Source organism: Centrocercus urophasianus, unplaced genomic scaffold (genome assembly GCF_019232065.1).
Source record: "Centrocercus urophasianus isolate 14NV4802_14NV808 unplaced genomic scaffold, USGS_Curo_1.0 seq_73, whole genome shotgun sequence".
Lineage (NCBI taxonomy): Eukaryota > Metazoa > Chordata > Aves > Galliformes > Phasianidae > Centrocercus > Centrocercus urophasianus.
In genome coordinates, this window is record NW_024885344.1 from 11,015,623 (window position 1) to 11,034,398 (window position 18,776).

The window sequence follows — 18,776 nt, forward strand, 5'->3', positions numbered from 1 at the left end:
GGGTATGAAGGTGCGAATACAGTCACCGTGTGGATCCCACTGTGCTGGGGCAGGCAGAGCACAGGCTGTGGGTCACACAAGGCTTTTGTGTCCCAAAGCTGATTCTGGCGCTGGCGGCCACACATCTGCCTGCCAGGTGAGGCGGGCCACCAGCTGCAGGTAGAGCACATCTGGACGGGGCAGAAAGCAGAGCGTGCCGCAAACAAACGCAGCAATTGCACCGTGAGGAATTGGATAAAAAATATATTTCAGCGGGGCTGAGCTGCTGGGTCTGGTGATTTCATGGCTTGGGCCACGCTTGCGTGAGGCAGAACAAAAGGTCGGGTGCTTGTGGCACAGCTTGGAACTGTCTGAGGACAGCAGAAGGGGACGGCCAGGGATGCCCAGGCCCCAGGGTGACCGTAGGGACGTCCATCTGTGGTGTGTGGTGTGGGGCCAGGCAGGACGGTGAGGATGGAGTGAGCCGTGATGCGGGTTTCTGTGCGGCTTAGGGAGCGTTAGTTATTTGGTGGTACCCGCGTGGGTTCGGGTGCTTTCTGCCGGTGTTGAGGGCGGTACACTGCTGGGTTGCCCAAGTCGGGCTGTTGGGACCGGGGAGCCTTTGGAGCTCTCTCACCTCTCGCCAACTCCCGACCCGGCTCCCCTCCTTCTGCCCATAAAGCCGCCCGGCGCCGGTGCCGGCCTGACCCGCAGCACCGCGGAGCCTCTCCCTGCCCGGGGCTGCGTTTGAAGGCGGTTTCGGGGAGGCGGAGAGGAGGGGAGCGTTTCCGAGCCGGTCCCCGCATTACAAAGGCGGCGGGGCGAGCGCGGCGCTTTGAAGCGCCCCGACGGCTCCCGCACACCTGCCGCCGCGGGGCTGAGGGCACCGGCTCGTCCGGGGGGCACCGGCGGACCACCGGCGCTGGGGCCGGGGGGGGGGGGACGCTTCAAAGACGGCTCAGAGGCTCCGGGGGAAGGACGGCGGGGAGGAGGAGGGCGGGGGTGGATGGGACTCCCCGCTGCCTTCGGGGGCGCGGGGGGCGCGGCCGGAGGAGGGTCTGTGGGGTGGGCGGGGGCCGGGGGCCGCGCTGACCGCGCCCCGCCGCACGCAGACCCCGCCGTAGGGCTCAGCGCTTCTTCTTCTCCTCCTCCTCCTCCTCCGCAGGGCGCCCCGTGCCGGCGGCCGCCTCCGCGGGGGCAGCCCCAGCGCCGCCGCCGCCCGCAGCCCACCATGACGGGGCCGAGACTAGCGCTCGCCGCCGCTCTTCTCTGCAGCTGCACCTCGCCGGTGGCCGACGCCAACTCCTGGTGGTGAGTGAGTGAGCGAGCGAGCGAGCGGGGCGCGGGGCTGCGAGCGGAGCCTTTGTCCGGGGCCGGGGGCGTCCCGGGGCGGGCGGAGCGCGGCGGCGGCGAAGTGCCGCATCGCGGGGTGTTCTCGCTGTCTGCCCACAAAGTTCCCACAAAGGTTTTGGGGAGGTGGGATGCCTGCGTCCCGGGGGGCTTCGGTGCGGGGTCGGGCTTTGCGTGAGGGGGTGATGGGGAAGAGGGTGGGTGAGGTCTCCCGTCCGCTGCCATAGGAGCCCCTTTCCCGGAGCAGCGGACGCAGCCCGGCCCGAGGGCACCGCTGCCGGCGCCCTGTGCGAAGCTGCTCCCGCTCCACTCCCGCAAAGAAAGTGCCGAGCTTTGTACCGCGTCTCCACGCCGGCTTCCTCCGGCTCGAGCCCTGGGAAAGGCTCACATCTGGCAGCGCGGGGAGGGGAAAGCGAAAAGCGCATTCGGCCCTTGGGACTGGCAGCGCTTATGAAACCGCAACCTTCGTGGGACGTTTCTCCGTGCAGGTCGTTGGCCATGAACCCCATCCAGAGGCCGGAGATGTACATCATCGGCGCGCAGCCCGTGTGCAGCCAGCTGCCGGGGCTGTCCCCGGGGCAGCGCAAACTGTGCCAGCTCTACCAGGAGCACATGGTGTTCATCGGCGAGGGGGCCCGCAGTGCCATCAAGGAGTGCCAATACCAGTTCCGGCAGCGCAGGTGGAACTGCAGCACGGTGGACAACACCTCCGTCTTCGGCCGGGTCATGAAAATAGGTAGGAGCAGCGTTCTCCCTTTAAATACATGCGTAGAAGCGTTAGCACCTCTCCTAACACTGCCCTTAGCTTGTCCATTCACTGGTGCGCAGGTGCTGCCCACACTGAGGGACCGCTGGAGCCAGAGAGGTGGGACATGGGCTGCTTCTGTTTATGTGCTGGTTTGGAGGTGGGGAGAGAAGCTGGAGCTGGGAACAGTGGATCTACATTATAATTCCCAGCATCTTGAGTGCCCTTGGACAGGGAGTGTGGTCCTGAGATGTGGGAAATATGGGCTCCCGCCTTGGGATCGGCTTCCTCCTCCATTCTCCGCTGTTTTCTGTGTAAACCGAAGGGATTTTTATAATTCCTGCCCCTGCTGGCTGTGCGGGGCACATTGGCAGGCCATCCCTGCACTTGAATTGAGGTGTGACCTGCCTGCATTGTCCCGGCTTCTTTTGAAATGCAATCATTTGATGGCAAGAAACTGAGAAATCCGGGCTGGGTTTGATGTGTCCGACAGGCAGGACAATAAAGAAAAGGTGTTAAAACAGCCGCTCACACACACTCACACACACACATGCACATACTCAAGCCCCTGTGAGGAGGGGTTCTGTGTCCCACCCGCGCAGCTGACGCTGAGGAATCCAGGGCCAGCGCTACTTTTCAAGCTCTCGGGTCGGGGAGAGCACTTAATAAGGGATGGAGAACCGTTTCCTGCAGCCTCGGCTGCCCCCAGCATCTCTTAATGCTTTTTAGGCTCACTCAGAAAGCTTCGGAGCTTTAATGTCAAGGCAATAGGGATGATCGCTTCCATTCAATACTAAAATTCTTACATGTCTCTCTGGAGAATTTCAGGGATTTTCCTGCATGTCAGTCCCTAACCCAGCCCATCAGAGCCATTCCCAGCCCAGCCTTTCTGCCCATCTGTCCTGCTCACACCCCAACAAATCCCCTCTTCCTCGGGATTTGCCCTTGGGAAATGCCATTTCCTGACACATACTTTCAGCTGCTGACACACATCCAAGGCATCTGTGCATCCTTGATCTCTCACTGTTTGATAGCAAGGGTGGTGGCCAGATGAGGCAGTGCGCAATCCCAGGTTGTCAGTAGGGTTTGTGCTTCGGGGTATGAAAACTGCAACTCAGCCAGAGGGAATGGACAGCAAATGCCCTTCTGGTGTCCCTCCGTCCTGTGTAATTTAATGTCCCAAAGAATGAGGAAACATGCAGATTCCCAGAGAGATCCTAGTCACCCCACAAGGGTGTATGGAAAGAGTCCTCTTCTCCAGCACCTTCCTGCAGCCCCAGGCTGATCCAGGGATGTTCCAAACCTGGAAAAAAAACAGCGTGAACTGAAGGGGATGGGAGGTGAAGGACAGAAAGCAGTCAGGAAAGATCAATGAGCACATGGGAGGAGAGGAAGAGATGGGTGTTGGGAGATGAGTGATACCTCTGAAAGGTTGTAGTGAGGGTGGGGGTTGGCCTCTTTTCCCAGGTAACAGCAGCAGATTGAGAGGTGATGACCTCAAGCCGCATCAGGAGAGGTTCAGGCTGGATATTAAAAAAAACTTCTCAGAAAGAGTGGTGAGGCATTGGCACAGGCTAACCAGAGAGGTGATGGAGTCTCTGCCCCTGGAGGTGTTCAAGATCTGTTGTAGAGATGGCAGTGGGGGATGTGATTAATGGGCATGGTAGGGGTGGGCTGATGGCTGAACTGGGTGATCTTAAAGGTCTTTTCCAACCTTAATGATTCTGTGATTCTATGACCTCCTTTTTAAAATGAATTTGATGCTTTTAGATTAAAGTGAGAGTAGTTTTGGGGTTTGACAGGACAGAGGTGGTGTGAGCATGTACTGGTTGTGTCCAGTGGTGCCACTGCTGTTTGGTTTGTGCTAGGGAATCTCCAGGAGGGACCTGCTGGTGTCTATGAGGCCATGGCCTGTGGCTGCCACCATTTAAGTCTGTCCCAGCAGAGAGCTCTTAGATCCTTTAGATCCCTGCTCTGAGGGAGTGCTTTCAGGCAGGGGTGTTAGTTCTCCAAAACAAGGAGATGGACAACAGAGGCAGCCTGGAGGGTTTCTGAAGAGTCACTGCTGATGTCCACATGTGCAATAGTTGCTGTGGAGGGGGATGCTGCCTCTTCTCCTCCCTCTTGGCTCTGTCTTCTGATTTTACTTCTGCTGACTTTATAGTGAGATGCTAAGATAAGAAAACAAACCCCTTAATCTCACAGATCATGTCAGCTATAAAGCCATTCTTCCCCGGGTTCATGCTGTGTGCCTGTCGCCTGTTCTCAGCCCCTAAACCCAATCCTGGACCACAGCCCTATCCCTGCACGTGGTGCCAATGGAATGAGAAGGGGCTGGAGACTGGAATATCTGCAGAGGCATGCCAGGGAGATGTGGAGAGGGGGAAGGAGATAAGGAGGGCCCAGAAGGTGTGTGGTGTGCCAGTAACCCGCGGCTGCCCACCCACCGCTGCAGGCATGGCATATGCTACGTGACTTCCTGAGCTGCCTTAGATTATTGAGGGGAGGAGAACCTACCCTGGCCAAGTCCAAAGCCTGGGAGAAATTCAGGAGAGTTCACTTAGTAACCTGGAAGGTTGCTTTGCTTCCCACCTCGCAGCGCTTGGCTCAGTGCAGGAATGGGAGAGCCACTTCTGTGTTCAGTCACTGTGCCTTCATTCTGTGTGTGCCAGCAAGGCAGTGCAGCCCAGCAAGACAGGGATTTGCAGGGGAATTTGTAGCACTGAAGTCAGCAGCATTTTAATGTTGATTCTTCCTAGTGTTTGTGTTATGGTGAGAATCACCCTTAGCTTTCGAATGTAATTCCTGGCTTATTCAACAACAGTACCTGCTGATGTACAAAATCCTTCTGAAGATGTTTCTGGTCCTGTCAAGACAGATTTTAGGTGGCATATGTGTATATGCATACATTATATGCAAGTACATTCCTTATTTCTACGTTTATGTAGAAGAGAGCAGAGCACCCAAGAAGTCCATGTTGGCATGTCCCTGGGGGAGGAGGGAATACACAGCCTGTCATCTCCCGCAGAGCAATCTGCGGTGGGTGAGGGGGGCTTCCAGGATGGTCCGTCTTCTTTGGAGCCATAGATCTTATCTCTTCTGCCTTTTCAAATGCAAAAAGGAGAAAAGGAGTCATAAAAAGACAAGAACAAAGAGAAATACTTTTCCCGGAGACAGGAACACTTCAGGGAAATGCTTTTTTTTTTTTTTCCCTTTAGTCTTTTGAAGCTACAGCTTTTCCATTAGAAAAAGCTAGAGCAACACACTTCCTTCTTTTTTGCTCATTCTCCTGGCTGGGGTCGGTTCTCCTGTTTCCCTCTTTCAGCTCTTGGAGGCCTGATGCCCAGCAGGCAGAGGGGGGTGGCAGAGCCCACACAGCCCCGGACTGTCAGCAGCAGAGTGGCAGGCACCCACCTGCAGGACGCAGGTTTAGGGAAGAAGCCAGCACCGAGGTGATGCTGTAGTAGTGTGGGCTAAGGTAGGTTCTGAGAAGATGTGCTGACATTCTAATGCTTTTTCAAGGCTGGAGGTATGTTAGAAGAGCAGAAATAGGAGACCAACCAAAGGATGTGTAAGCCCACAGCTACTGGCTACCAATTTGCTTTCTGTTAGCAGAGGGTTTCGTGCACACGTCGGATTCTGCCTCCCAAACCAAAGCTGCATCAGCTGAGCACCATGGTTTGTTCTGCGTCACGTACAGCCAGGAAGAAAAGCTACTTCTGCTTGTTGCAGACTCTCCCATTACTATCCCAGACTTGTGCAGATCCGGGAACTGCACCATCCTGAGCTCCTTATGCAGATGCGGGGACTGCACACGAGTTGAGTGCCGCTCCGTCTGAAACATGTGGGTGCTTAAACAGGGACAGTGAAAGTGCAAAGCCAGCCTGCCCACAGTACAGGAATCGCAGCCAGAGTTAGGGATCCTAAGCACCTGGAGTCATGCAGCCACTGCTCAGCAAACTGCAGCCCCAGGAGGTGCTGTCCCTGTGTGTGTTTCCATCTCTCCAGGTACCAGGAGTGCGGCTCCCACAGGGCATTGAACAGGAAGGCTGCTCTGTCTGCAGGGTTCCCACCACCTGGGCACAGTGGTAAAGCTACACAGTGGACCATTACCTTGAAATTGGCCGTGCCGTTTAAAAAGCTGGACTAGTCACTGGTAAAGAACCAGAACTGCCCTATGGGCTGGAGTCAGCTGAATTATCTTGACTCTCCTCATTGCCTCTTGGTCTGGGAAGGTTCTTGGGGCATAATCCTCTTCCTTCTGACTCCCTTGCATGCTGTGTCCTGCAACATTTTATCACTCTTTGTGCACATGGCAGAAGCCCTTCGTGTACAGTCCTCATTTAGGGGAAAAAAAAAAAAAAGAATCCCAAGTTACTCTGCAAGGTGGGTGCCATTCACAGCCTCGCCTTTGTCTTGGATCATTACCACTAAGCTGGTGATAAGCCGCTATTAATTGCAGAGTGTTGGCACATGCAAATTGGAACAAGAGCATACCAAAGGCATCGGCTGGGTCCTGCTGAGGGAGCTGGCACTGAGCATGGTGACAAACTGCTCCTGGGGCACCTGCCCTGTGGGAGCATCCTGACTTATTGGGCAGCATCAGAGGGTCAGCTCTTGCTGGGGTTCTCTGCTTGTGGCCCAGCAGCATCAGATTGCTTATTCATGAAGGCTTTGGCAGTTGTACTCTTTATCACCTGGGAGCATGGTGACGCATATAGTAACTCTGGAGGTGCTGGTTTAGGAATTTATTACAGTGTATGGTGATAGCACAATTGTGGATTGCCCTTCCCCCCTTGCAGAGCCATGGCAATTCACAGCATTTGGCCCATGCTGCAGTGTTGTGGCTGTGCTGGTGCCCGGCTCTGGTTGCAGTGAACCTGTGCCAGTAGCAGAGAGCAGGAGATACGCAGCAGCTGCTGGGATGCATCCTGAACAGGGCTGTCTCATGCATGTGCAAGCAGAAAGTCATATAATCATAGAATGATTGTTGAAAGGGACCTTTAAAGGCTATCTGTTCCAACTCCCCTGCAGTGAACAGGGACATCTACAGCTAGATCAGGTTGCTCAGAGCCCTGTTCAGCCTGACCTTGTACATCTCCAGGGATGGGGCATCCACCACCTCTCTGGGCTTCACTAAATCTTTTCAATTATCTACATGGGAAAGTCTGACTTCTTCCAGCACTGCGGTTCTGTAGATGCTGGGAGAGCTTCTGCCTTTGAGTGGAAAAATGGTTTCCTACAGTTTATTTTGAATCAAGTCTCAGCCGACCGTATTTAGCCAAAATGAAACTGGATGTGCCCCTTAAATATGCTTGTCCCAGTTGAAATGAAGCACTCCTAGACTGTATATCTGGCGATATATGAAGTGCTCAACTTGTACAGCCCCACCCTCACTGGTTGTTCTCAATGGCTTTTTGCAGATTCGGTGGGCAGCAGCTGTACTTTCAGCAAATAAATAACCTGGTACCTCCAGGTTAAAATCAGAGCATCCAGACAAGGGCCATAGGATTCCAGGGATGGAACACCTCCCTTCCAAGGACAGGCTGAGAGAGCTGGGACTGTTCTGCATGGAGAACAGAAGGCAGTGAGGTGACCTGAGGGCGGCCTTTCCATATCTAAAGAGGTCTATAAGAAAAAAGGACAGACTCTGCTAAAGAGTCTGTTCTGACAGGACAAGGGGAAATGGTTTCAAACTAAAAGAGGGAAGATTTAGATTGGATACAAGGAAGAAGTATTTTACAATCAGGGTGGAGAGGCACTGGAGCAGGTTGCCCAGAGAGGTGGTGGGTGCCCCATCCCTGGAGACATCCAAGATCAGGCTGGACGGGGCTCTGAGCAACCTGATCTACCAGGGTGTCCCTGTTCACTGCAGGGAGGTTGGACCAGATGGCCTTTAAGGGTCCCTTCCAACTCAAAATGATTCTACGACTCTAAGGATTGACTTGAAGTAGAGAGGGAAAGAAGGCTGAGCAGCCCCTGCCTATGGCGTTACTATTTCTTTTGGGCAAGACTTAGCATTTCCAGAGCTCTTAACTGGGCAAACATAAGAGTAATAAAAATTATAGTCCCTGTGGAACAGCACTACAAAGTCATGACAGACACGTTCTTCCAGGCTGTATCAGGAATCTCAGTTCCTTTCTTGGTGCATGTCAGAATCAGGTTTGGTTTTGCTCCTGGTCACGCAGAAACTACCGGCACTGGGCAGACAATTGCCTGGAGCTGTTATTGTGGAAAGAAAATACAAAAGGGATGCCAGCCTGTGTTAGGGTAGTTCTTCCTTCACCAGAGCAGGTTGGTGAAGGTCAAACCGTTCATTTTGTACGCTGTTTGCTAAAAGAGCTTCGTCTGTCATTAATTTGCTTCTCACATTCCCTTGCAGGTAGCCGAGAGACCGCTTTCACCTATGCCGTCAGTGCTGCCGGGGTGGTGAACGCCATCAGCCGTGCCTGCCGCGAAGGAGAGCTGTCCAGCTGCGGCTGCAGCCGCACGGCCCGGCCCAAGGACTTGCCCCGAGACTGGCTGTGGGGCGGCTGCGGGGATAACGTGGAGTACGGGTACCGTTTTGCCAAGGAGTTTGTGGATGCCAAGGAGAGGGAGAAGAACTACGTGAGAGGTTCCGAGGAGCAGGCTCGCATGCTGATGAACCTGCAGAACAACGAGGCTGGGCGCAGGGTAAGCTGAACGCTGACCTTTCCCAGCTGGTGAGATTCGGAGGTTGTGAGATAGCGGGGTACCACATTATTTGGAGGTTTGGTGAGGGGTGGTCCCGTCATGCCCCTGTAAACTCCTCTGAAATGGTGTGTGGTCCCATTTTCTGCATTTTTATGTATAGCTCAAGCAATATTGACAATACGATATTCCAGTTTTAGTGGCTGACTTCCACTGTCTCTAAAGGCTATGAGTTTTGGGGCCTGCTGAGATGCTAGGCAGCACATATGTGCAGGCATGTAAGCCCTTGCCAAACAAACTAGATGCTCTCATGGCCCTCTTTTCAAGTTTAAGTCTCAGAAATGTGCTTCCCAGAGCTGCCAAAAGGGCAGGGTGATGGTGAAGAGAATGGCCCGCTGATGTGTGGCGAAATCTGCTGCCATCATTCAGATTTTTGGGAATGTAAGACCAGAAGCAAACGTAGAATCAGGCTGCTTGGCTGTCTCCGAAACTTACACCTCGCTCAGTTACCTCAGCACTGGGCAAAATAAATAACTTGCACCAGGGCAGCAGGCATTTTCTGAGAAGATGGATGCATTTGCTCTGCAAACCTCTAGAGATGGAGAATCCATCACCTTCTTCATAGTACGCTGCTGTCATTAATCATCCTCACTCCTTTGACGCTGTGCCTCATTACCATTTGAATTTATCTGCTGTGAGCTTCCAATCAGTTCCTCCTCTGACTTTCACGGCTAGATTGAAAAACTCTTTACCAATCAGAATTTCCTCTCCCTAGCATTATTTATCTGCTGCGGTTTATTCACCACTCTCTTTATTTTACCACTCTCTTTACTTGGTTGAGAACTTGTGTCTGTCTCACTTGCAGATGTTTTCATCAGTAGTCAGATTGCTTCCACATCACTTTAGTGTACCCTTTCCAGTTGTCCTGTATCCTTTAAAACTCACATACATAAACTAGTGTACCCTTTCCAGTTGTCCTTTAAAACTCACATACAAAAACTGCGTGCCGAGTTCTGGTGTTGTTCTGATTGATGCCATAAATATAGGTGAAGTTGTCCCCTTTTAATGCTTCCAGTGTATGTGCATTTGCTTAATTTACAGAAGGCAGAAAAGGGTGGCTCTGGAGAGCTTGAGCTCTCTTGAGAGCTCTGGAACTCAGTGGGTTTTTGTTTGAGTATTTTGCTTTAAATTTTCTGTTCATTTGTTTTGCTTGGGAGGGCAGAGAATCTGCATTTACTTAGAAAGGACAGTCATCTCTTGTGGAGTAGTAATGTAAAAGTGACGTCTTCACTACATTACATACTTTGAACATCTTGTATGTCTGGAGTCATGAATTTGGATTACTACAAATAAATGTCCTTTGTATAACAGGGAGTGTATGTTACCAGCCTTTTTAACGGCTTGTACTGTTGCCATGAGAGAACCAGAGATAGAAAATGGTCAACAGTTTGAGGGATGGCTGAATTTCAGTAGCACCTGAATTGGAAGATCAAGTTAGAAGATGCTATGCAGCGTGGCGAAAACATCACTGCAACTTACTATTGCTGTAGTATGTGGTAGAAACTGAGTTGTGATTTCAAATGATGGCATGGTTTTTGATGGAGAAAGCTGTGTCTTCTGTAGGGGTACAGCTAAAACCAGTTCTGAGCTGCCTTTACTACAAGTGCAGTAAGTTGTTTGAACTGTGCTTGGAGTGCTGCAGTGCTTGTACTTTTGCAGACAAGACCCTCGAGACAATTTCTTTGTCTCCAGTTAGCTCAGGACTTGGACAAAAGCTTTCCTGAGGGCCCAGCAAAAGACAATGTTATTTCAAGGTTGTTTCTGGTAGACTCTGTAGAACAGATGGTCACAGAAAATAACCTTAGATTAGGTGAACACAAGTCGTTTAGATTAAATTGAATGGAAGTATAAACCGGTGTGTAATTAAGCTTGTGGATTTCAAAGAACAAACTGATAAAGTAAGGGAGCCAGTTAGTAAACTCAGCCGAGGAACTCGATGTGGAGGAGGTCTGGAACTTTTTCAAGTCAAAGATGCTAAAGCCATTACAGTTCTGCATGCCAAGCAAGAGGAAAAAGTTTGTAGGAAGAATATCCAGACCTCACTGAATGAATAACTACCAGAAAGAAGCTGTTAGGAATAGACCGAGAGCCTACGAAGAATGGAAAAAAAGAACTGATAGCAAATAAATAACAAAAAACCTCTGTCTTAGAGGTCAAGAAGTGTAAAGATGAAGTGAGAACAGTGAAAAATCAAGCTGAGTCAGACCTTGCAAAGGGTAGTAACAGAAACAGCAAAAGTTTTTTTTTTAAACTTAGTAAATTGAAAGAGATTGGAAGAAAGGAGCTGCTGTTCAGTGAGGATGGGGCTGAGTTTAAAGATAGAGTAGTTTTGCTCCCCAAAGTAGGTGAATGCTTTACCTAGAGCTTCAAGTCAGAACAAGGCATTGCTCATGGGAAGGGCTACCATATGTCTGCTATTCAACAGAGAGGTCTTTTTCTGTCCTCAGCACTTCTGCCTAAAGGAGTCAGTGCCCGCAATGTGGGATTGTAAATCCTCCTCAGACTGTGCTATCTGGGGACAGCCAGGCAGAGTGCCCTGGGGACAGGCAGTGGTGATGCTGCTGGCACCCTGTGGAAGTGAGAAAGACAGGAGGAAGCAGCTCTTCTCAGATAGGTAGGGGAAGAGGAACTGAACAGCAAGTACTGATGTTTGGTGCCAGCAGACCTGGAATGGGTGGGATCGTGCATGGGGCTGCTGACAGAGAGCTTTTGGGATTGGGTTGAATGGACTGGATGATCTCCAGAGGCCACATCCAACTCCTATGTTCTGTGATTCAGACAGAATTGATCATCAAGCAGTGGCAGCACAGGGCTGGGAGAATGGAGGGGTTTAGAGTAAATGGCACAAGGGTGTTGGGGTGGATTGGATAGATGAAGGTTTGAGGGTAGTGAGGAATGGAGATGCTGGGGTCAGGAAAGGAGATGAATTGAGTTCATCTAACCTGAGACAAATCTGAAGTGACTCTGCTACGAATTCTGGGGCTGTCTGGCCAGGACAAGACAGCTTTTCCTCACAGCTCTTGGAAATGTTAACATGTTGACATGGCAGCAAAGGGTACTGGAAATGATCACCACCAAAGTGGAAGCAAAAATTGGGAAGCTTGAAGCTCTCAAGACACAGAGAGAGTCCTTTTAGTGCCCTGGCATTCTGAAAGAGCTGGCACCTGGTAGCACAGGCAGAGTGACCTTGGTAGTGTTTACAGGAGGACATCTCAAATTTCTCAAAGATTGATCACGTGGGTATTTAGAACATCACTGATTTACTGGAAGACAAAATAAATTTAATAGATAAAGACAGCTAAATGACTTAGCTGAACTCCAGTGAGATAATTCATGTGTTTCCCACATGAAAACACTTGGTTAGGTTGGAAAAGATAAGGGATACAGTGACTGTGAGATGGATAAGAAACTGGTTCATGGCAAGATGTCAGTAAGTTGTGTGAAAAGATGCATATTGATCTCAGCAGAGCTTAATTAGCAAAGCTCTTCAAGGACTTGCCTCAAGACCAATGCTTAGTATTTTTTGCTTCTTAGCCTGGCACAAGAGTTCGGGAGTGGGATGATGAAATTTGCTGATTATGCAGAGGTAGCAGATATCATGAATACAGAGAAGAAACTAATTTCACACTGAACAAAACTACATTGAAACAATCATTTCAAGGTCCTGTATGAGAAACATTTTTTCTCATTAGGAAACTAGAAAGGAGCTGTGTGTGGCTGTCAGCTGTAGGTGACAGCAGATGCAATGTGTCTCCTAAGGTGGCAAGTACCCTGAAACATAAGAAGGAAAGTCTTTCTATAAAACATGGGGAATAGTAATGCTATTGTATTAAGCTCTTGTTAGGCCCCAAAATATTGTATGCTCTCATATTCCCAAGTAAAATGACCCCAGACTAGAGAAGGGTTGTTGTGCTTGACCCATGGGATAAGAATCTTTTCTTAAGAAAGCAGGCTAAAACAGCTTGCCATGTTTAGCCTAGAAAAGTGAAAGCTGAGAGAGGATATGACTGATGTCTATGTTAGTGGGAGAAATAATAGTGAAGGAAAAGTACTTTTTAAGCAAAAGGCCAATTTGGCACAAGAGCAAATGGGCATAAAGTGAATACGCTTAGATTGGAAATTAGAAAAAGATACTTTATCATTGGAATAGTGATCAGAATAATGGTGCCTGAAAACCTAATTGCTTTAAAAAGGGCACTCAATACATTTAAGAAAAGCATTACTTGAAGTAGTGCCTACAATAGCAAGAGATTGTACTTAATAACCGAGGAGGTCCCAGCTAGTCCTACATTCCTGAATGTTTTCACTTCTGAGATGCTGGTTTTGCAAAGAAGAAGGTGCATGTGTAACTCCATATTCCTGAAATTACTGCTGCAGGAAAGGAGTACTGAAAGGGGATGTGGCGGTAAGCGCTGCTAAGTGACCACCAGCTGCCATCCCTTGTGCAGCTTTGCTCCCACTTCCAGCTTGTGTTTGAGTGGATGATGTTTCTGATCTCCAGGCAGGCTTTTGGCAGGTGTTCCTGCTCAGTTTCCTGTAGGTGAGACAGTTCTCTTGAACCCCATGAAGCTCTGAGGGCAGAAGAGAGGATCAGCACTTCTCATGAGGAGCTGAGAGGGCTGGGAAAGAAGCAGAGTCCTTTTATCTTTCAGGCACTTCTGACCCCATCACCCCTTCACTCCATGTCGCAGTCCGTGTGGTAGTGCTCCTTGGGTTTATTGCCCTTGTTTGTTTGTCTTTGGCTGTTATCTCAATATGCTCTTTCCTTCCATCTGTCTCTTTTTTCCAGTTGGTCTCCATTAGCTTCTCTTCTTTCTCCCATTCCTTATCTGTCACCCTTGTCTGGCGGGCTGTGGCGGTCTGTCCTTCCGTACCATTTACCCAGTCAGCATATGGCAGGACTCAGTCATCAGTCACTCAAGCCAGTGCCAGGAGAGCCTGGAAGGGGGTCTGGCTAATTGACCACATAGGAATTCCCCATTGATTCTCTTCCTGTTCCCATTCTTGCAAGAAAAGAATTGGAAGAGAACTTGGGCTTATGGGAAGGGGCTTTAAGCCTTTCCATTAGACACATTTTCAACCTGCTTAAGTGGTGCGGCCATCAATCAGACCCTGCTTTCAGAAGTACATGTGGGGTCTGTTATTCTTTACCTTGACCCTCGCCCAGTCAGAGAGGAGCCCTCCAATTTCCTCTGCGTTCTCCCCATCCAGGCAACGAAGGGGAGAGAGGAGAGCCATTTAGAGGCTGAAGCTGGGGTTACCTCAGAGGGCTGTTGATGGCGGGGGCTGAGCAGCGCCATGCTTACCTGTGGTAGCTGGTAGCGCTCGCGTTCCCCCGCGTGGCCGTCACCCACACGGGCCAGATGTTTTGAGCATCAGTTGCTTATAGCCAAGTCGGAGTGAACTCAGCCCCATGACATTAGCTGAGAGAGATCGGGTTGCAGTGTTTTTCTAAAGGAACAAAGCCTAGGATTAGGAAGAATCATAATACTTTCTAAAAACATATGCAAGGGCAAAGGAGGCATGAGTGGCCTGGGATTTGGTGGAACCGTAACCAAAAAGTGCGAACTAAAGCTCATAACGAGGAGACTGGCAATGTAGTGAGGATATAGTAAGTGTCTGGGGCTCGGGAAATTGATCTGTAGCTCTGTCTGGTTGTAGTGCAGCAGGAGTCCTTAAGTAGCGGTGTGGTTGGTCCTCCACACTTACCCTTCAATTCAAAACGACCACTTAACTCCAGGCCTGTAGCTGTTAGTCTGCACTGCAAGTGATTGCCTCCACAAATTGAGCTCCAAGGAGCAGAACTAAAGCTCCTCTGTTTTCAGGACTCAGCCCATTGACTTTCTTGGGAGCTGGGTTGGCCTCCGAGTGATTTAGCAATTAAGCCCAATTGCATCTTCGCTAGCTGTGAGAAGCGCTAGGTGTTTGTTAGAGCAGGAGCCGCCAGTTGCTTGAGGAGAACTCTGACCTCTCCCTGCTAGTCCGCAGTGTAGTCATACGCAGAAGGCTTTGTTTGCAGGATCGCCTTAATCGCTTGTTTCTTGGCAAGCGAATGTGGAGAGCTGAGAAACTTTCTTTTTTGTTCATGAGTGAGGCAGGAAAGGAACCTCAGACTTTGGCTGCTTTTTTCAGCAAAAAGCCTGTCTAGAAGACGTATCGCCAACTTTTTCAAAACATCCTATTTTTTCTCACGTTCCTTGATCTCCCCACCCCAATTGCAGCTGGTGGTAATTCTGCAGCCAGTGCCAAATAGCTGTTTGGCATGTGGGATTTGGCAGACGCAATGCCCTGCAAATGTGCAAGAGACAAGATGGCCATGAGAGAGCAGATGTCAGCCTCATATGTAAAGTGTAAAGGGCTCTGGAAGTCAAATGCTGAACACTTGGTAGCTCTGGCTGAACGCGGATGCCAGCTCTTCACTTTGTAAACTCCGAGTTCCTGTTAGTGCTGACAGGGTCTCACATAGCCAGCAGTTTGGTACCTGCATCTGAAATTAATGGAAAGAACAAACCTGACCTGCACTTGAGGGTTGTTGGTTTTTTTTTTCCCCTGGTTTTGAGCTGTGTTATTCTAAAATGTTTTTAAATTTCTCTCTCCTCCCAGCTAGTGCAGGGAGAAGGAGAGTGAAGGCTGTTTTCTTGTACATCACATACTTGCTGTACTGAGGGTTTTACACTCGTTGGCATAAATTCTCAAGACAATTTGTTAATTCTGGTGTCCTTCCTTGCAGTACAAGGTGCTGCATTTTCAGGGGTGTGATGCATCATAAAGCCTCTCTTAGACTTTTGAAAGTGGAACTTACAGTATCTCAGAGAAGACCAAAAAGTGTGTTTGCTTTTTGAAGCATATGCTCTTCTGCTTTGCACCAGTGATTTTGGTGCAGTGGAGTGCATGGACACGAGATGGCGCAAATTTTCAGCTCAGGCTTGCATATCTGCTGTTCTGGGAGACTGGTAACGCATCGAAGCGATGTGGACGGCTCTGTCACTTCCACACCGTGGCTACCATCTCTGCTCCTTGTTCGAGATCCTCGGCAGAGAAATGAGATCCTCGGCAGGGAAAGAAGGGAAAGGCATGGGTTCATAGATTTATTCCAAAAGGACGCAGATCTATTCCTAGAGCGATAGCATCAGTTCCTGTTTTAGTTGGCAGGAAATGAACGGGTTTCCAGGTGTTCCCTCGTATCAACTGTGAAGGGAAAAATATGCAGTAAGGTGGTCCATGGGGCATTTCCAGAAGCACAAGGGTAGGGCTCTTCTCTATGGTCTTTCTTGTTCCTGACCATGCCATCAAGTCCGCAGTCTGCCAGAGGAAAAGAAGGTGGGGTGAGAGAAGCCATGGTTAGCAGTGTGACCAGAAATATTTAGGGAACCGGATTGCAGCTGGAAGGAGAGATTTTTGTTTGTTCTGAAGGATGAAACAGCAGAAAAGAGGGGCATAATCAAAGCTGTTAAGAAAATGTGATTGTGGATTCACTGTACCAGATGCTAGCTGCTGGGTTAGTGAGAATGCTTCGTTGCTGACCATGCTGCTTTTCCCACAGGCTGTGTACAAGCTGGCGGATGTGGCCTGCAAGTGCCACGGCGTGTCGGGCTCCTGCAGCCTCAAGACATGCTGGCTGCAGCTGGCAGACTTCCGTAAGGTAGGAGACCTGTTGAAGGAGAAGTACGACAGCGCGGCCGCCATGCGGATCAGTCGCAAGGGCAAGCTGGAGCTTGTGAACAACCGCTTCAACATGCCCACGCAGGAGGACCTGGTCTACGTCGACCCCAGCCCGGACTATTGCCTGCGTAATGAGACCACCGGCTCGCTGGGCACGCAGGGCCGCCTGTGCAACAAGACCTCGGAGGGCATGGATGGGTGCGAGCTGATGTGCTGCGGACGGGGCTACGACCAATTCAAGAGCGTTCAGGTGGAGCGTTGCCACTGCAAGTTCCATTGGTGCTGTTACGTCAAGTGTAAAAAATGCACAGAGATCGTTGACCAGTACGTCTGTAAATGAAAAGAGCCACCAAAGCAACAAATCTATATTATATAAATCTATATAAATATATTTTATATTTGTATAAATAAACAGATGATGATAATAATTAAAGAAGCTTATTTAAGAGACATTTTGGTTTTGAGATTTCCCCCATCAAGCCGGCTGCTTTGCCATCCCACCCCTTCTGCCGGGGAGTTTGTGTGTGCATCTCCCCTCGGAGGATCCAGGCAGGGCGAAGAGGTCACAGAGGTGCTGACAGAGTGAATCCCCTGCACGCACACACACACATACTCACAAACACACACAAACACACACACCATTTCACGACAGAAACCAAACTGGCAGCAAGGAGAAGGATGGGTGCTCCCTGCTATCTCAACATTGCATCTCTGCATTTTGCACTGTTCCTGGACATCTGAAATTATAGCCAGGCATGGCAGAATCCTGGTTGTTCAAGTGTCAAGCCCTGCCACCCCAATAAACCCCAGTGGGGATTTTGGAACCAATTCTTAATCCCTCTAAAGAGTTTTGTCACGTGAAAGGGAAGGTTGTCCAAGGCTCACGCACAAGAACACAGCTTAAACTCCACAGTCGTGTAAAGCATTCCTGGATGCTGCAAAGTCCACAGCATGGCAGTGGAAGGTCTGCATGCTGCTGTGAGGAGGGGAAGTGAGACCTGTGGCTGGGAGTCCAAGTGAAGCCAGCACCCTGCTCCTCCATGCCGCCAGGACACAGGGGAAGGCTGTCCAGCTCAGTCTACATGGCAGCATACAAGAGTGAGAACTCCTTTTAATCCCATGCTGAAACTTGTCATTGTAGAAGAGAAGTTGCCAATGCCAGAGACGTTTGCAAAGGAGATATACTTCATATTCTGGCAGAAGTTATGTGCACACGACTGCATAAGCACTTCTGATGTCGTTGCCATCTTCCCTCTTTGGAGTGGATGCAGGTGGTCACCTCGTTTGGCTCTGTTGAATCCTCCTCACCACCGTCCCAGATGTATAGTTTCTCTTTAATATTAAACACCCCTCAATGAAATCTCTATCCCTCTGTTGCTTTTGTATATGTGTGGTTTTGTTTTTTTCTTTTTTGGGGCTCTTTATTTTGCTACTTTGCATTTCAGAGTCCAAGGGCCTTGCTCTTCCCCAGCATAAACCACCCGCAGGTAAGTTTGCTCCCAGAACATGGGCATAAGTTCTCCACTCCAATGCTTTTGTGCACTTTCTGTTGGTGTATAAGAGTATAATAAAATTGTACCAGGACAGAAGCCATCACCGATGCCTGCTACTCAGTCTTACAGCTTTGGAGTCCAATTCACAAGGCAGGGAACAAATGCTGTTTCTAGCACAAGACGTTTCCTGTGCCTCCTGGCATCTGCAGAGTTCATTTGCAGTCAGAGAACAATTAGGAGAGGCCAGTCCCAAAAATACAAGGCTTTGCTAATGTACATCCTCTTTCTTACTGGCATTCCAAGGGGGTTTCTAACTGTAAATTTTAAAAATGCACAAAATATGCCAATAAGCAAAGAGGCAGTTGTGAAGATTGTTTTTTTTTTTCTTTTATTAAACCTCTGTTTCTTATAAAATATTGCACTTTTACAGATTCCACCATTTCAACCACCAGAGAAGAATTTATATGTACCTTTCATTCTTCAAATATTTGAGGACTCCAGAAAAGCAGAAGGAAGAAAAATTATGTTTAATAATTAGGAGCCGTTGTTTTTTTAAACCAATGTGTCCAGTTTTTAATTTTATTTTTTTTACTCCAACAGGCAATATATTTGCTGGCATCCCAGAATGCAGTTTCTTGGAATATAAACAGTGGCCTAGATTTATTTTATTATATAAAATCCAAAGCCAGTGGTATTGTAATTCAAAGTAACGGAAATAGTTTTCCATGCATGGAAAAAATGTGAGTGCAATGGCCTGATCCAACTCCCATTAAACTTCAGTGGGAGCTGGACTGAGCCCAAGATCAGATCAAATG

General features: G+C 49.5%; 1 protein-coding gene across 1 annotated transcript; it reads left to right on the forward strand.

The window, feature by feature from the left end:
* The first annotated feature begins 1,195 nt into the window (after positions 1-1,195).
* Positions 1,196-17,828, forward strand: WNT5B (Wnt family member 5B). Its single transcript, XM_042837805.1, has 4 exons — positions 1,196-1,290; positions 1,818-2,065; positions 8,457-8,749; positions 16,350-17,828. The coding sequence occupies exons 1-4, from the start codon at positions 1,211-1,213 to the stop codon at positions 16,806-16,808; spliced, it is 1,080 nt and encodes a 359-aa protein (XP_042693739.1). The 5' UTR covers positions 1,196-1,210; the 3' UTR covers positions 16,809-17,828.
* The last annotated feature ends 948 nt before the right edge of the window (positions 17,829-18,776 follow it).

Bases quoted from the DNA above. Each gene is read 5' to 3' on its own strand.
- WNT5B (XM_042837805.1), top strand. From the start codon at position 1,211: ATGACGGGGCCGAGACTAGCGCTCGCCGCCGCTCTTCTCTGCAGCTGC. The intron at 1,291-1,817 runs GTGAGTGAGTGA...TTCTCCGTGCAG, and splicing joins GCCGACGCCAACTCCTGGTG to GTCGTTGGCCATGAACCCCA. The intron at 2,066-8,456 runs GTAGGAGCAGCG...ATTCCCTTGCAG, and splicing joins CGGCCGGGTCATGAAAATAG to GTAGCCGAGAGACCGCTTTC.